Source organism: Centruroides vittatus, unplaced genomic scaffold (assembly GCF_030686945.1).
Source record: "Centruroides vittatus isolate TY-2023 unplaced genomic scaffold, ASM3068694v2 scaffold_1015, whole genome shotgun sequence".
NCBI lineage: Eukaryota > Metazoa > Arthropoda > Arachnida > Scorpiones > Buthidae > Centruroides > Centruroides vittatus.
The window spans coordinates 4,182,787-4,201,791 of record NW_027122666.1 but is presented as its reverse complement, the minus strand read 5'-3'; the positions used below and the strand labels follow the sequence as shown (position 1 = coordinate 4,201,791).

Sequence of the window (19,005 nt, the reverse complement as noted above, 5' to 3'; positions counted from 1 at the left end):
AAAGAATTAAATTCTGTTGGATTTTAAATAATTTAAAAAATGAAAATATTTTGTTTGTATATCATTGTCATTCCACAAGCATTAACCTACAGATGGTTAACTCTAAACTGATGTCATCAATAAAGCCGGTAGAGGAATCAAACAAAAATCAAGCAAGGAGATTTTAATTAATAATTTTCAATATTTTTTTTACGTGTTTATAAATGAGAAAGTGAATAAATTTACAGTTTGATTTGTTTATAATTTATCATTTGAATAATAAATGAGCATTTCTTTTCTACAAAATTTAATTAAGTTAAATTCAAATAAAATTTCTTAAATCCATATTTATGTATTTTTTTTTATTCTATACATAAAAAATGGAGTATGTATATGGTATATCTACCTTGTATAAATATATTTATATATTGATTGTTTCTTGGGACAAAGAAATAGACTGAATATGAAATGAGATGATTTTTTTTCTACTAAATAAAAAAAAATCAGTAAAAATTTTATGAAATATTACAGAAATACATCAGATTTGATATAAATTTTACAATCTTTATTTGAGTCAGGTTTGTGAATACATAATTTAGGCAAGACCCATAATTTTTCACTGACAAAAATGAATGATGGTTTTTAAAGTAATCTCTGAATTTTTGCTTAGAAGTTAGAGCGATTACTATCATATAAAGGTGCAAAGAACTCAAACACATTAATTTCCAGTTTATCACATAGTAGTTCCTTTTATTATTTTAAAGAGAATCCCAGTTAATCATTTAAATTTTACTGAGGTTGTCATTTTAATGCCATTTTAACAACCAGGCAACATGCTCTTCCAAAAATTAATAATTTGAGGATGGTAGACATAATATATTTATCCAGCTGAGTAGATAATTTGCATTAGTTGCAATTATAATTTATAGAGAGTGTTCGTATATATATAAATATATTTTTAATGAACTTAAAAATGTTAACTTTGCAACTAATTTTTTTCTTTTTTAAATTAGGTGGCAAAATTAAAATTAATTAGTTAATTAAATAAAGTCAGAAAAGTTATATATAGCATTTTTAAAAAGAAATAATATGTATATGTTTATATGCATATATAATTATTTAATTTTTTTAAAATAAATAAATATGCATAGACTTGAAATAGGATGAGAGTAATAAAAGTAGAAATAATTTGATGTTATTGGAAATGATGCAGTTTGGCATGAATGAAGCGGAGCCATTAAAAGGAGTCATTAGATTTTTTTCCTGTTTAAAAATTTTTTTTGTATTTTTTTGTTGTAATATTTTTATTGTAATTATTGTCGGTGTATACGTAGTAAAAGTCAGGTCGATCGGTCTTAGAAGAAAATTGCCATTCAACCGAAGAAAAAGGTGATGAAGGTCGTCAGAATGACTTTCACCTGCGGGACCTCCTGTTTAGACGACCCTGAAACTTTAGTCGCGCAATAAATCATCATACCGAGTCAGTTTTTTCTCCCCTACTTTATTTTTCTACGCAGACGAGATATAAGCCTGTTGTATGAGCATCTGCACAGAGACGGATTAATGAGTATTGCCAAACTTAGCGCTGAAGATTAACTGATAACGATTCGCTCGCTTATAGGATAGACTCCATTGTTTGTCACTGTGTAACTGGAGATGGTTTATCAGAAAGAAAAGCCACTGATTAGATGTTGCGAAATTCGTTACTCGCCTGACATCAATTCCTAGTAATGCCACTCGAGAGCGCGATTCACGGAATTCTACTTTTGTTTTTTAATAAATGCAGTTTAGCAAGGTATTTAATGTTTGTTTTTTTTTTATCGTACTTGCACCCCCCGGTTTTTTAAAAATAATCTACACCTCTTCTGTTCTTTCAAATAGATAAAAGTGTGCGTCTTTGGCAAGACAACAGCAGTGTTTTCTATTCTCGTGCATGCTAAGGTTGGAGTTCATTGTACGGCGCGTCGACCGGTGCAAAAACTCTCCCCACTAATTAGGTATCTGCCATTGACAAGAATACCCGGAATGTCACCCACTAACGTTCCCTTTAATGCTAGCATTATTAGTTTTTCTCCCCCTCATTCTTGTTGTCCTTACGACCTTGGTTAGTAGACGCTTGGCTTGTCTTGTCGGCACCCAAGCGCCAATCGAAACCTCTCTGTGTTAGGGTAACTGGGTGTGTCGTGTAAATCGCCGTTTCCTCCCCCTCTGTGACTCACATGCATATCGTGATTGTTGCTTCCGTGCCGGACAATCGATTTTTACTATCGCCTCCGTATATTTGCTCTATCTCGTCCCCCCTTCCATTGTCCCTCTTGCCTAACGTTTAGCAGCAGCTCTTTAGCTAGCTACCTTTTATGCCTTCTTAAACAAGATACTTTATTCATATATGGATATTCTATTTTTTACTATCCCCTGTCGGAAAATTTATTTTTGTTTTCATTCCGTTAAACGAAGCGACGAGCGTGAGCGTTTCGATGGTATGTGCATGACAACAATTTGGAAGAGTTTGCAGGAAATAGCATGTTTTCTGGACTCGAGCCATCAACTTTTATACAAGCTCGTTCCGAAATGACGATGAACAGACATTGGTAGGGTGGCCAAAACTAACCGAAAATCATTCTTTCTGACTGCCGTTTTGCCGTCGGAGATTTATTTCCAGACTCGACCAGATCTCTAATTGCTCTGTTCCACCCCCCCATCCGGCCCTCCGACATCTCTTTTCATATTTAAAAGAGGTGAATATTATTTAATTCTCTTTCGCGGAAAAATGTCGAAATAACTGGTAAAGGGCTCAATTGGCTGGTTAGATTGAGGTCAAACTGCTTTGTTGAAACGAGATCACAAGAACATTCAAATCGATGATAGAATTCCTGCATTTTCTTTTGTTGCACCACTTACGGTAGTTGGTCAACGTCCAAATGTCTTGACAAGAGTACCAGCGAAATAAATGTACAGAATCAGTATTCCTTTGTTTGGAAAGATGTTCAATTATATTGTAAGCGGTCGTGTTTCATCGCACAATGCTATTACGACTTTACTGAGAATAACAATCTCGCCGCCCATGTCTGTCTTTCACCAGGTGCTGCAGACGGTTTTTCAAAAATTTAAATCACTTTCTTTCCCTCCTCTCCCTCCCGCCTTCATCTTCTTTCTGCACTTGTAAAATTAATTTAACGTTTTTCGAACTCGTTTATTTTTAACGAATTAAAATGTCTTCGCGATTTTATGAAATATCTATTTACTCTCATCGCAATACGATTGGGAATTTGTTTAGCTGCCGGGGTGTAAAGAGAAGCGTCGTGTGAACTAGAGAGGGGGTCATTTTTTTGTACGGTAGCAACTAGGTAAATTTTCAATCAGTTTCTTGACGGTTGTTAGAAGGGGAAAGTGGAGAGGAATCGAATAAATAGTAATAGTAAGAAAATTGATACCCTTTTTTGTAAAGGGATATCGACTAAGTGTTGAGATAGTAAGAAAATGATGTCCCTTACTTTTTTAAAAGTATCAAGAAAACTGCGATAATAAGATGATGCTATCCTTTTATTTTTTGAAAAATAAGAGCATTTATGGGTATTTGTATATATAAAAAAATATCGCAAAAATAAAATTATCGCTTTAAAAGAAATGATTATTTTTTTATTATTTGTTCTTATTTAAATAAATAAACGGTTTCGTTTGTTTCTTATCATTCTATTTAAAAAATACCTTCAATGTGTTAGTATATGTTTAATAGCATTCCTTTTAGCATTTTTTCTTACATAATTAATATTTTCTTGTTTAAAAGTGTCATTTTTTTAGAGAGAGTTTGGTATTTCTTTCTAAAAAATAAAGGAACTCTGTGAATTTGATATCCCAATCTTCAAAATTAAAGAGCATTATTTTCTTGTTATTTATTGTAGGATTTTCTTTTTTAAAAGTTAGGTCATCATTGTTTTCTATTTTTTTCTTTAAAGAAAAATATTAAGAACACCATAAGAATATATAAAATTTCCATTTTTTAAAAGGGAAAAGTCCAAATCGATCGTAGGAAAACGAAACCCCTTTACCTTTTTAAAGAGTAAAATATCAAAGAAGTAATAAGAAAATGAAACCCCCTTTATTTTTAAGGAGGCAAACACGAAGTAAATGATCCCCCATTTGAAAAAGTAAAGAGAAGGATCAAATAAATATTAAGAGAAACGACGTCTGCCTTTACCATTTAAAAAGTAAAGGGAATCGTCATTTTCTTAATACGTAATAAGAATTGCGAACACGTTTCGACCATTTTAATGTTTAAAGAAGATGAATCCAATCAGTGTTCCAAATCATTTTCAATCGAAATCCATGCTTACTTATCAACTGCTACTTCGTAATTACTGCGAATTGCCGGGAGGAGTTAGAAGGAGGCACGAAAAAAAAGCAGCAATTTAACGCAACCAGTCACTTCATACGTCGTCGTTGGGTCGATGATGGATCATGTCCGTCTTCAATACGACGCGCCATTACAGTGACCTAACGTGACTGCTTATTGTTAAGGGGATGAAAGACGGTCAGGAGGGAGTTTGGACTAGACTAGGGGTCAAATCCCAGATGAATCGATAGTATTTGCCGCTTTCCACTTCTCGAAACCCGTTTTGTGATGAATGCGTATGTCTCTAGCTCACCTACCTACCTATCCACTCACCCCGAGCTCTATTGATTTTCCCTTATCTCCGTGAAATCAACGCTCTCTAAACGGGAGACATATTGGCTGCATTCCCATCGAAACGATTCTCGTACGTCACACAATCTTCACTTTTTTTTTTAATAACATTATTTTTTGATAGTTAAAAAATGGCGATCGTACTAAACGCGGAACATAAATCATAACATTAAAAAAAATCCTCCAGTTCGCATCGTTCGGGGGTGATGGCGGTTAAACAAACTTAGCATTTAGGAAATGTGTCTCATTTTCGACCGACGTCTCCTCACCCACCGGTGGATGTTAGCGTGTACAGACGAACGTGGCATTGATGAATGAGGCTGCATAGAAAAGTTGGGTGTGCGTGGTGCACGTGATGTGGACCGTATTACCGGACTGATGAAATGTCAATGATTCCCCGTCCGCCTCTCTCCACGTTTCTTTTCTGTTTAAAGTTTGCATTCTAGACCGAATACGGCCTCCCTCCGGCATGATCTACAGTTACCGATCGTAATTGAGTGTAAGACAACACCGGTTAAGGTTCTGCCATGGCGATATGTTTCCGTGCCTAAAGGCGACTTTTGGAATTCGCCGGCCTCTTGGGCGCAGATAGTCTAGTCGTGGTCTCTTTCTACCGTGACTTCCTCCACAGGAGGGTATTTATAGAAAGAAGAAATTTTGTCCTCCTCGCCACATCGATTTCGTCTTTTTTTTCTACGTCATGAAATTCGTTACACCAGATTGCTGGTCATTTGGGCATTGAGTTTACTGTTATTTGGCAACATTCTCTTCCGAGCAATACTTACGGAAAATGCAGTTTTTTTATTTTCGCAACTGTAAACATGGCCATGCTTTTATAAATTATAAATCATTATATGTCGTATTTTTTTTTTACTATTCCATTATAGAGTTTATACGTTTTTTGCCGTTATGAGGTATAAAAAAATTCTATTTATTAGAAATATGCGCAGTTTACCATCATTATGGTAGTATAGCATTGTGTTTTTGATGTTATGGGTTACAGGATACTTCTATTTTATCCCATTACGTGTTATAGGGCACCCCTTATTTTTCGCCAGTTGCTCTACAATAATAACAATCAAGAATTTTCGCCACCAGCAGACAAAGCCTGTTTAGAGAGACCACCGTTCTGCATAACGGCGAGGGCAGGGAAAGTATTGAATTTTTTTTTCTTCTTTCTTTCATTCTTTCCCCCGCTGCTGCTGCTGCTGCTGCTGCTTCTCAACCGCGTCTAGCGACAACTAGCCGGGCGAGATTGCACACGCGTTCCAGTCACTGTCTCACCCCTCTCGCTTTCCCCGTCTCTCTCTGAACTGTGTGCGAGCGCGAGAAAAATCAATAAAGGTCGTTCGCTCTGGCGTTGACAGACAACAAGCGAGAGTCGACTCGGTACCTGGTTGGCCTCAAAAGTCCCCGCTCGGTGCTGCAAAAGATAGTCGAGTTGCGTAATAAATAAAACAAGTTGCAGCGTAGATACCGTAGCTACCGGTCGAGTATAGCCAAGGCTACATTGCGGTCTGTGGGAGGAGGGAAAGCGACTGACTTCAGTCCCACCACCGGCCTTTATTGATTTTCGTGAAGGAACTGGCTCGGCTAATGGATATGTTGCAGGATTTGTGGAGGGTGTCCCCCACCGTGGTACAGATTGCTGCGCATAATACACCGGATGATGCGGCGAGTGTAGTGCAGTCGCGCCGTTTAAAACCCCTCCAGTTGACGAATAAATAGCGCTTTTTTCCCCCTCCCCCTCTCTTCCTTAGCCATTCTTCCCGGATATCATTTTCGACTCGGTGTGATGGGATGGGAGATGAATGCCGACCTCTAGCTCTGCATACATCTGGTAGTTGATTTCGTTTGTGCGTGGAAAAACACCAGTAAATTACGTCCACGTGGGGTATCGCTGCACTCGGCACGGTCTGCTGGAGTGAAATTAATGACGTCGTCACTGTACAAACTATTTTTATTCTTCCCGCGGGGATCATTGAGCTGACCGTTAAAGCTATCTGTGTGGGGCGAAGATTGGGCGGAGGCCCGACTGGTATAAGAGCCCGCGGATTAATGAATGGAAGGAGGAATTTTTTTCGTCTTCTTTTCCTGTGTGTTTTTGTTTGACGCTCCAACAGTTCGCCAGACATATTTACAGAGATTTGAGAAGGAACATTAGCGCTGGCACTCCCCTTTGTGCTTTGGGTGGTTAAGCAATTGGAACAATTACGAATTTAGTGGATTTAAATTGATTGAAAGGGAGGGTCGCTCTGACAAATAAGATCAAAACTTTCTATTAAAGCTCTGTTTTTTCGATAATTTTTTTTCTAACTGAGTAATAGCTACATGCTTGATGATATAATAAAAAAGCATAATATAATCATTTTAAGCTTAGTTAACGATAAAGTTTGTACTTTTCTTATTTAAAACTCGATGCGGAAACGTATAATAAGATACATTTAAAAACTTTCACATTATAATATATATAATAAAATTACAATTTTAGCTTTTTATTTAATAAATAAATTATTACATATTACTATCTTCCAAAATTATTGTTTAATCAAAGATCGATAAGAATAAAAAAAAAATAAAAAATAAAAATCAATCGTTTAACTCCACTATAATGGTGAAGAGACGAGTCTTGTTACTCGTTAAATTAATTTTATTTTAACTTAACGGTCTAAATTTTATTGTATTTTGATACAAATTAGTTTTTAAAAATTTTTTTAAACGTTACCTCTGAAGTCTCAAGATAATTTTTAATAATAAAAATTTTATTGTGCATTATTATTATTATTATTTTTTTTTTGGTTAAACATCCGTATGTTAAAAAAAGTGTTTTCTACTTGCCAATGACTCGTGAAGATCATTTATAAATGGCAGAATGAACAAAGATCAGTAGCAACAAAAAATGAGTGTTGCAACAAACTTCCTGTATACGTTTTAGGATTTGGGAAATTGGCTAATTGTCGCGTGTGCTGATATTTTAAAACATTAAGATTAACATGTTTAATAATAGATTCATTCTTTTAAGTTGTGAATAATTACTGAAAACTATTTACGAGGTCTCATGATTAAAAAAAAATTATTTTTATCGATCACTATTATTATTATTATTAAAAACCACTTAAATCTCCCCTTAACTATCGTGTTGAGAATATTTTTAACAACAAAAATCACAGATTTGTAACTGAATTTTTAACAAGTATGTTAGATTTTTATATCGTGAATACTTGTAAAAATTATTTTATGAGAGTACAAAGATCTGTAATAATAAAGGAAGATTTTGCAATAAACTTCCTGTACATTTTTGTATGCTTTGTAGATTGGCTAGTTGTTTATGTCGTGCATCATGTTTAAGGATATTTTATTTTAAACAATAAGCTTTAAATGCTTTGTAACGGAGTATTTAATGAGTCAATTAAGACTATATATTTTGAATACATCATAAAAATTATTTCATAAATGAGTGACAAGATCGTTAAAAATAAAAAAAAGAATACTAAAATCCCCCTCAAAAAAGTTAAGTAACTAGAATATTTTATAAGTGGACGTTTAATGAATAAATTATGTTTTATATTGTTTTCCGAATAGAAAGGTTTCAGTTATAAACGTAAACTGCCAACAAAGATCACTATTAATATTATAAAAATAAAAAGGAAATGAGTAGAATTTTCACTATATTATCTCCATGTATTTTTAGAATTTTGTAACATTTTTATCGCTGTTTAATTCTTTATCCAGTTATCAAAGTAAATATTATGTAACTGTGCTCGAAAAAAAGAAAAAAAAAGATATATATATAAAAGAAAAATTTTCTTTCTTTTTAATAAATAATAAATTTAATTTATTTAAGAAAATTAAAAAGGTTAAGTATTAAAGTTTTTATGAAGCTTTACAAATCTAAAAAAAATAAAATAAAATTAAGCGTTTTATATTTCAGAAGAAGGTTTCCCAAATTCCGATATGTAGTTTTTGTCAAGGTACTGCTAGTAGCAATAGAAATGGAGTTTCTGAAGAACTGTTATCTTGTGTTGATTGTGGCAACAGTGGTAAGAAAGATAGCTTGCTTTTTTTTTTTTTTTTTTTTAATTCTTTTCGGATCTATAAATAAATTTTCATAGAGATATTTTAGAAGATGGGTTTATATGTATTGATTTTTCATGCTACTTTTTCTTTCAGAGAATTGTTTATCAAATTAATAAAAATCATTGAGGATTGTAAACAAATGTTTTTAATAGGTAGTTTAAAAATAAATTCTGCAATAGAGTAAATTTAAAAATGGAAAAGTAAAAAAAGTACATGTTTGAGAAACAAATTTATTTATTTTTTAATATTTAAAATTTAATCTTTTTTCCTGTAGGATAAAATCTGATTAATATTTACAAAAGTTATGATAAATTCAATAAAGAAAAAAAGAGAAAAATGAGATAACATAAATTTTTTTGCAAATGTTATGAAAATATATTAAAAATAAAAAAAAGCAGAATCTCAATGGATTTTTTTAAAATAAATGAGTAATTACTTGATAATTAATTGATTTTATTAATTATTAATGTTTTTGTATGATGGTGCATATTAAGAAAAAAAAATAAACACACAAATAATATAATTTTACATATTTTTTTTTAGTTTAAGCAAAAGAATGTAGAACAGTAATGAATGCACAAAAATTTTAATCATATCTAAATTATAAAATATGTAAATAAAAAAGAAAAAAAAATAAAGAATTTTAAATTATTTATTAATTTAATGTAAAGATAGAAATAGATTATTTTAAAATATTTTAAATGAATTCTGCATTTGTTGATTGCTTATATTAACAATTCAAATTTTACATCCATTATAAATTTTTTATTTACATGAGATTTGCAAAATTAACACCACTTATTCTAAAAGGCAGATGTCAAAAAGTATTTATTATGAATGTTCTAGGTGATCTTTCTACTTCAGTGATTATATGAATATCTGCTGTTATGTGATGCATACAATAAATACATAATTCATAACTGTAACATATGGCTAAAATGGTTGTTCAAATATTAATCCAGAATGGAGTATTAAATAAAATAATAACAATAATATAAAAGCAAGTTTATATGTAAAAAAAAATGGTATCTAAGTATAAAAAGATGTAAGTGTAATCAATAATCATAAGTACATATATACATATATATTTATATAAAATCTTTAGTACTTGATGTTTTAAAATTTTGTTTCTTTTTTTCTGAGAATTGCTAATAATAATAATACTATTTTTTTTAGGCCATCCTTCCTGTTTAAAATATTCAGCTGAGCTGACAGCTCAGATACAGAATACAAGGTGGCAATGTATTGAATGCAAAACTTGCACATTTTGTCACAGAAGGGATCAAGCTGTGAGTAATTTAGAATTATTCTTAATGTTATTTATAAATACTATTTATATGTTACTAAAATATGTAAAATAGATATTTTGTTTTTAAGTTACAAATAAAATTTTATTTTTGAACAAATTATCACATAAACATTAATATACATTCATCAATAATAAATTATAAACTGTTTTGTAAATAATTTGAAGTAATCACTTTCATCCATTTTCCTATTGATTGTAGTATTTTAAACATGATTGATTAATATATTATATATCTTTATTATAGGAAAACTTGTTGTTCTGTGATGCCTGTGATCAAGGGTTTCATATGGGTTGCTTAAAGCCACCTTTGACTAAAATGCCAAAAGGTAATTAATTTATAAGTCAAACTGAATAAGATATTACAAATGAAATATGTCATATTGATAACTTTTGATCCATGGATTTGGATGATGGGCAAAGCATTATGCTTTCATTCTAAAGAATCTGTTACATTGTTAAATAAGAGATTAGATTACTTTAGCATTAAATTTGGTTTCAGAATTAATATTATTTCCATCAGGATTTCATTCCAAAAGATTTTGACTCATAACATTATAGAAATACATTTAATAGTACATAAAAGAAAGCATAATTATAAACTGTTACTTTCTGTATTATAACAAAAGCTTCAAATGTCATTTTCAGAAATTAAATAATAGTTTTATTAAAATAAATTTTTAATTTCTTTATAAAATATTTATGTAAATAATAATTTTTAATTAATGGATAATGACTGAAGATTAACTTTTACTCATTTGTTTTAATTTCTGGATATTAGTTACAGTATATAAATATTAAATATCTAACATTTGAATTGAATAATTTTTATTTGTAAGATTTATAAAATTTTACATATAAATATTTGAATATATTTATTTTTAAACATGCAAATGAATTCTTCTAATATTAAAAATTAATATTAAAAATTGTTTTAGTGCTGAATAGATTATTTTTATTATATATATATATATATATTTTGGAATAAATATGAAATTAACTTCCAGTATATTAGAAAATAACTTTTGTATATTTTACATTTTAGGTTATTGGAGTTGTAAGTCTTGTGTGAAAAGAAATAGATTAAAAAAGAAACGGTCAAAATATGTCCATGAAATGGCAGTCAGTGTGAAGCAACGCTACAAAAAACGCAGCAATAGCAAACTAAATTTAGGAACATCCTCATGTAAAGGGTTAGTATGAGTTTATTAGTTGTAGATAATTTAATTGTATTTTTAAAATTAAATATTCAGAGAACTTTAAAATAATAATAATAATCCTGAATTTACTCTTACAGATTACATCCTCTCTCTATCTGTGATCAAACTCATAGTGATTTCAAAAATTCCACACACCAAAGGTTAGAATGATAATTTACTTATTTATCATGCTAACTTTACACAGTATAAACTTATGTATATAATGATGAAATATTTCATTAGGATAATATAATGTCTAATTATGCATGATCGTGTTTAAGAAATACAAATAATTTCTAACTAAATTGATAGAATATCTAATAAAAGTGAAATTTTAATTATTTAATCAATTTTAATTAAGTTTTTTTGTGTGTTTAATTCAGGACTCTTAGATAGATATTAAATGTCTAATGATAATTATAAACTGTAATCAGTTGAATATATACTATTATTATTCTCTCTTTCTAATAAATTTATTTATAAATATGCAAAATGAAGACTATAAAAACTTCAGTTTTGTTATTTACAATTATAATCAATTTCTGTATGTATTTAAAGAAATTTTTAAAAAATATCTTTGTGAATTATTCTTGAATTTTGAAGTAAACAAGAAACTCAATAATAGATTCCTTGTTATAAAGCTAATTATCACACATCAAAAATAAATATATGCCTATTTAATCTACATAATAATTGAATGGATAAATAACAGTTAAGGAACGTTAATAATTTGGACTACATTCTAATTTACAATTAAAAAGTAAATGAAATTTGTAAAGTGTAATAGCAAATGAACAATAAATAGGATAATATATATAAATTAGAAATGTAATTTTTGTATAAAACTAAGAAAAAACAATTCAGCAATTATAAAAATCAAATACTAAGAAACCAAATTATTTAATATATTTAAAATATTTCTTTTTCACTAAAAAATATGTAAATAAAAAAAAAGATGTAAAAATCTAAAAAGTTAATGTTTAACAATAAATTGAATAGATACATTAATAAATACAAAAATTAATTTTAAAATTTTCAAATAGTTAAGCTAGAATTGGATATAAATTGATTAAAATTTTGTTTAAAATGTTAAACAAATATAATTTAATTTAGATAATAAAAAAATTACAAACTCTTAAGGTAGTTAAAATTTAATTCAAAATTTAAAAAAAATTACTAAAACAAAATGATAAAATTATAATGAAATAAAATAAATTTCATTGATTAAAATTATCTCTTTAATTCAAAAGTAATTTACTCAATCAGGTTAATAATGATTAAATAACAAAATTTATTTGCAATAAATAATCTGTTTTTAATTGTAGATATGTTTAGTGTCTATAATTGTTATTATTATGTTGTTATTATTATTATTATAATTATTATTATTTCACAACCACAGTTAATAAGTATTTATCCATTAAAAAAGTGAATTGCATTTAAATATTACTAATTGAAGTAAATATTTAAAGAAAAAGTTTATATTTTTAAACTTGAAAAAAAGATATATTTTTTGCTTGTCAAAATTTACACATCAAACAAAAATTAAACATTTTCAAAGAGAGAAATTATTTTTAAAAGCTGTTTAATTCATTTAAAATTTTTAGCAAAATATATACTTATAAATAGTTCAAAGTAGGTTAGCTTTTCTAAGAAATTGCCCCAATTTTAATAAATCAAATCTTTATGATATAGTAAAATATACAAATTATGGTAATTCTGATTAATTTCTTTTAGAAATTTTTGATTGATCAATAATTTCTAAGAGAATCCCATTGGACACAGAAATTAAAACTTTAATCTCAAAATACCATATTCATATATTTTTATATCAAAGTTTTAATTTACTTGTTTCAGATTATATAGTTGTAAAAGATTAAATGTGTTTTTATTAATTATATTTTATAATTAGCAGCTTAAAGTAAGAACTGAAATTCATTCAGTACTGGACCAGAAATTGGCTTGTTTTGAATTTGGCAGGCTGCAGTACCACTGTAGTTTGCCATGTGGCTACTTTGTTTTGTTTTCCATGGTGTACAGTATATATTGCACAACACCAGTTCTGGTGTGGCTACTGGCATATGATGTGTTAAAAATAGTTTTGTTCTTTAGGTTTTTACTTTTTATTTTATATTTTAAGTATAAATTTAGACTTTGTCAACAGTACCAGAAAATCTAGAAATCAACCTCTTCTGGTCCAAAGCTTGCTGGACATTTGGTCCAGTACTGTGTAAAAAGAAAATATTCTTAAATTATTTTTATAGGTTCAGTTAAGAAAAATTATTCAATTCAATTATCTTATTTTCAGACCATCTGGTTCCCGAATTTCACAGAAGCAAGTTAGTGGTGATAAAAGAAAATCAGAAGAAGAACAAATATCATCAAATGTTCCTTGTAATGGTACTACACCATTTTCTTCATCTTCTCAATCTTCCACTGATGATGGAATAAAACTTTCTGATAGTAAAGATTCCATAAATGATGTATCCAATAATGAAATGCCAAACCAAATATCAGTAATATTAAATAATTCATCACTTCCTTGCAAACCAAAGGGTCTAATTGATGGCCTCAGTAAATTTTTCACTCCATCTAACAAAAGAAAGAGTAGAGTTGTTAGCACTGATGAACCATCAACTTCGGTGGCCAGTATCAATCATCAACAATCTATCCAAAAACCTGAAGATCAAACATTAAGGCGAAAAAATGGACAATTGTTACCAGAAAAAGATATTGCAAATATCAAAATCTCTACAACTAACAATAAATCTCAAGAACTGTGCCAATTATCCATATCTTCATCATGTGGATTAAATAATCAGTCATTATTAAGGCTTAGTCCACCTTCTTTCATATCATCAATGTCATCATCAAGTACTTCTTCTTCTTCATCAGCGTCTACGTCATTATCAGAATCTTCATTGAAACATGGAGGTAGTGGACAGTTAAAGAGTCTTTTCGATGGACTTTCTCATCTTTATACTACACCTAGTGATTCTCGAAAACGTGATAAAACGACTGCACCCAACTATGCTCCTCCAAAACGGTTGCGGAAAGCTCTGTCCACGGACAGTGTTAGTGATATAGTTACAGTGTCATCTGGTCTTTCTCAAGGAGCCAAAAAAGGCATACCTCAAACAACAATGGTACAGCCTTTGACTGAAAAGACAAAATCCATGACGTCAGGAAATCCTCCCAAAGAAGAAAATACAATTAACACCACACAACTTAATGTGCATCCTTCCTCACAGTTTTCTGCTACACCAACATCATCTCAAGGACCACAAAAGAAATCTTCTTCACCTATTCAGGCAGCTTCGAATCTAAGTCCATTACACTCATCATCAAATCATTTGCCAGCTGTGTCAAATGCAAATACTGATTCTGTTTTGTCAAATCCTTCAATGGATACATCCTACAAAAAGATGAAAAAATGTTATAGATTTTATGGTAAGTTCATAATTACACTTTTATTTGCTATTTAAGTTATTATAATTTATTACTGAAACATTTCATTATGTGTGAATTAATGAAAAAAACCAATTTTAAAATTGTAAAATTATATGATAAGTATATATAATGTTTTATTGTAAGTATTTTCTATGAATTTATTTATAGTTAAAATTCTGGTTTAAAAAATTTATTTAATCAGTGTTTAATTATTAGATTAATAAAATTTAAAATGTTAAAAATTTATTTGTAAATATGCATTTATCTATATTTTCATATACTTGATTAGATCAATATTAACATTATAACATTAGTATAGGATGTGTGTGTGTGTTGTTATTGTTGTTAGATAAAAAAAAAGTATATTACGGAAAATAAATTTCTTTAAATGTATTTAATTTATTAAATACGTTTAAATATATGTTTTAGAAAATAGTTAGAAAATTTCAAAAAGCATATGAATTCAAACAGTTGGTCTGGTAATTTTGAAATTTTTGGTAAGATAAAAGTAATTATTTTAAGTGCTACAAAAATGCATTCACACTTATTTTCAATATCTTAAAGACTGCTTTCAAAATAAATGCATTTGGTACAAGCAAAAAATTGTTTAATTTGTAAATAATTTATTAAATTAATCATTAACAGAAGCTATCATCATTTTAAAGGATTTTACAATTAAAGTAGAGTTTTTGGTTATTAAAGAAATTGTTCATCAAAAATAATTTCAATATGAAATGGAAAATTAAAAATTATTAATGCATAAAAACAAAGTGCAGTATTAGTATTAACATGTAAATTGTTTATAGTTTTTCACAATATAGATATTGTTAATTATTTTGTTTTTGTTATCATTAATTTTATTTTTAAACTTCAATTTTTTCATGAAAATTTAAGAAAAAGTGTAAAATTATATTTCATTATGTAATTTTAAATTCTGAATTTTGGCTTAAATTAGAATTTGATTTAAATAAAGATTTTGCTAAGTTTACAATTAATTTTTACTATAATTTGTATTAATTGTGCTTTTTTTAATTTGGCAAGTGCTTAAATATACCTTTCAATTTATAAAATAATATCTTAAGACATTTAAATTTAATAAGTAGTTACTTTCTAAGAAAAAAAAAATGAGGGAAAAAAATCATTTTTACAAGTAAAAATTCTAATCTTCCATTTGGAGACATGCAATGGTGACAATAATATTCAGAACAGATCTTCGCCAATTGAATTGTCTAGTATAGACCTAGAAAGAACAGAGTCGCCATTTAACAGATAGAAATTTAATAAAATCACCATCCCAACCGAATTTTCATTCCATTAGGATAATTAAGATCTGTTATTGATAAGTATTTTCAATTATTATTATTATTATTATTCAGAGATATTGCAAGAGGTAATTTTAGCAAGGTAGCAACACATCAGTAGATAATCAAATGACAACAAATAGAGGAAAATGTTTTTAGGCAAAGATCCTTGAAAGTTTAGCGATGCGACTCTCGCTGAGTCATCGACTTTTAGATGAGTATACGTGATAAATGAATTTTGTGAAGAACATCATTATATCCAGAGATGGTTTGCAGACATTTAAGTGGAAAATAAGATTTTCAATCCTTTTTTTCCTCCTCTCTCTCTCTACTTTTTACTATTTTTTTTTGAAGTTAAACAATATTGTTTTTTAGTGACTTTGCCATGAAACAATTACTTATCAAATTTAATCGCGTCGCTAGAACTTCCGATTTTTAAATATTTTAACCGTTATTTTTATTGCAAATTAGATAGATTTAATGTGTGTGGGGGCAATAAAAACATATGTTTATTGATATTATATGTTTTAATTAATTATTTACGTACTTAAATAGACTTTTATAACCTAGACGCAGTGACAAATTGAGTAATTTTTGAAAATCATCATCATCGTCATCGTCATAATTACTATACTCGAGAAATGTATTACTTCCTCACGTAATCTCGGCTCGTACTGTACTTGAATGTTAATGTGAGAAAATTTTCTATGGCCGTCCTACGGTTGCCAATTATCAGGCATTGTCCTAAATCTCGATCTACAATGAGTTGTAGGTGGGTTTACAACATTATTTCACGATATTTAGATACGGTAGGATAGTTGAAGTATTTTTTTTATTATTATTTTTCCCCCCTCTCCCTCTCTCTGACAAACATTAACGCTTGCTGGATGACTATCCGGAAATCCTGACTCACACATTTGTTACTGGGATCATAAATATGACAGCCCCCTAGTACCACCCCTGTAGTTGTATCAGAATAATTGGGAATACTGTTTGCGGATGTTTAGTGAACGGTGGGCACCACCTGCTGTCTGGGTCCGCGGGGTTTCCTTTGTCCCCTGGGTAGTCTTTTTACGGTGGGTAAACCTCCCTGTACACTCTGTACTACGCCAACTGTTGTTTGTTGACGAGTCGCAATTGGAAAAGTACATGTACTAAACGAAGAAAAATGTTACATTTTTTCATTTTTTATTTTTTACTTTTAATGTATTCCAGATGCGCATCTGTCATATTCTCAGCAGTAGAAAAATTACGTATATAATCCCTTATCTTGTAAGAAATGTTTTAACGAAACGGGCTAGCTTTTGCTAAATCATAGGACACGTGTTTCGCCCGTTTAGCGAATATATTCGCCAATGTTTAATGATAAATACCGTTTAGGAAACTTTTTTTTTCCTTACTGTTGAAGCGTTAGATGATACGATATCTACAACAAATTACTCGGTTCTCGTACCATAAACTGGTGATGAACCGGTCACGTTGCTCAAACTCGCCACGGAGCAGATGTTTGTCGGCGAAAAGGACGTGGCAATTTTTTATTATCGACTTACGAGGTTTGTTTATACGAAGGAGTTAGAGTTTCGTTCAGTAAAAATCATTTTCACTTCCTGTTCGGATGTATTTTTAAGCCACGTGCATCGTGACATCTCCGTTAGCGTTGGGTTTGCGCCGTAGAGGAACAGCCAAGAATCACGACGGAGCATATCATTACGATCTTCCAGCCGCTTTACAGAAAAGCGTGCCCCGAATTGGCAATGAGTCAGTCTGGCCAGGGCAGCTGCACATCGGCTTCAACTAGCACAACTAACAACCCCAGGTGCCCGAGGGAAGGGGGGTCGAAAAAAGGGATATTGCGACATCTGCGCTATAAACTATGCCCTCATTTTGCTGTTTCTCACCCCAATGTTCCCTCTCACGAAAACGGTTATCGTTCGTTCTATTGAAGTTGACCACATTCATTGGTGTCAAGTTCATTCTATCTGGAATATTTTTTTTTATTTTTTATTTTTTTTATTATAAGGTTGATTTTTTCCCGTCTATATCTTTCCCTCTCACTGTAAAATATTATTAGACATATGATGTTTTAGCATTTGGCGTTATTGATTACTCTAGCAAAAGGTTATTTTTAGAAATCTAGAGGGATTATGTGCGAATAAAATTTATATCTTGACATCACAAAGAATTAATTATACATCCAGTTTTAAAAGATATAAAATAAAATAATGATGTTTTTGAATAACTTATGAAATTTACATTTATTCTACTTTTAAATATTACTTTAACTTAAATGGGATGACTATAGATTTGACTTTATAAAAAATGTTCATTTATATATTTTTGATTTCTAAAATTCTATTTAAGGTTATTAACCTTACTTGAATAGAAAACTCTTATTTATTTTTAACAATTTAAACTCACATATATTCATAAACTCTAATAAAAGCAATTTAGAATTTCATTTTATTTAATTCATTTGAAATTTTATATATCCAGAATTCATAAAGGTTCAAATAAAAAAAGAACTGAGAATAAAATAAAATCTTAATACTGCATTTGTAATTAATAGTATTTTATTTGAATTTGTACACGTCATTAACTTACTATAAATGTACTTTTCAATAAGATATTAGTTATCATAATGTAATTTATTTTAAATACGATTTATATATGTTTTGATTTATGAACATTTTTTACACAATCAAAACCGTATATATTTTTAAACCATCTTATTTATAAAGTTGTACTCTAGTTTATAGGATACTATTTGTATTTATATAATTTTAATTTATATTTTAAAAAGTTCAAGATAAAATCTTACTGTTACAAGAATTCAGTTTCTTGATTATCCAAAAAATTTGAAATCTGATTATATTTAGAAAAATAATATTAGCTGTTAAATATATTCATAAGATGTTAAGAACAAATTTGAATTATTAATTTTTATTCAATTTGTATTTTCAATTTTTCAATTAAATTTTTTTAGGCATATAAATTAAAATTCATTTTAAT

The 19,005-nt window shown here is 29.3% G+C and overlaps 1 protein-coding gene across 3 annotated transcripts in view; it reads left to right on the top strand.

Moving 5' to 3' along the window:
- LOC136986413 (histone acetyltransferase KAT6B-like) overlaps positions 1-19,005 on the top strand; it is a 122,918-nt gene that overhangs the window by 5,974 nt on the left and 97,939 nt on the right. For 2 of the 3 annotated variants that reach the window (XM_067283939.1, XM_067283938.1), the window contains exons 4-9: positions 8,595-8,703; positions 9,917-10,029; positions 10,294-10,375; positions 11,092-11,239; positions 11,344-11,406; positions 13,554-14,695. In XM_067283939.1, coding sequence (XP_067140040.1) covers positions 8,595-8,703; positions 9,917-10,029; positions 10,294-10,375; positions 11,092-11,239; positions 11,344-11,406; positions 13,554-14,695 — 1,657 coding nt within the window. The remainder of the gene's footprint in view (positions 1-8,594; positions 8,704-9,916; positions 10,030-10,293; positions 10,376-11,091; positions 11,240-11,343; positions 11,407-13,553; positions 14,696-19,005) is intronic. The other variant, XM_067283940.1, reaches the window with a different exon arrangement.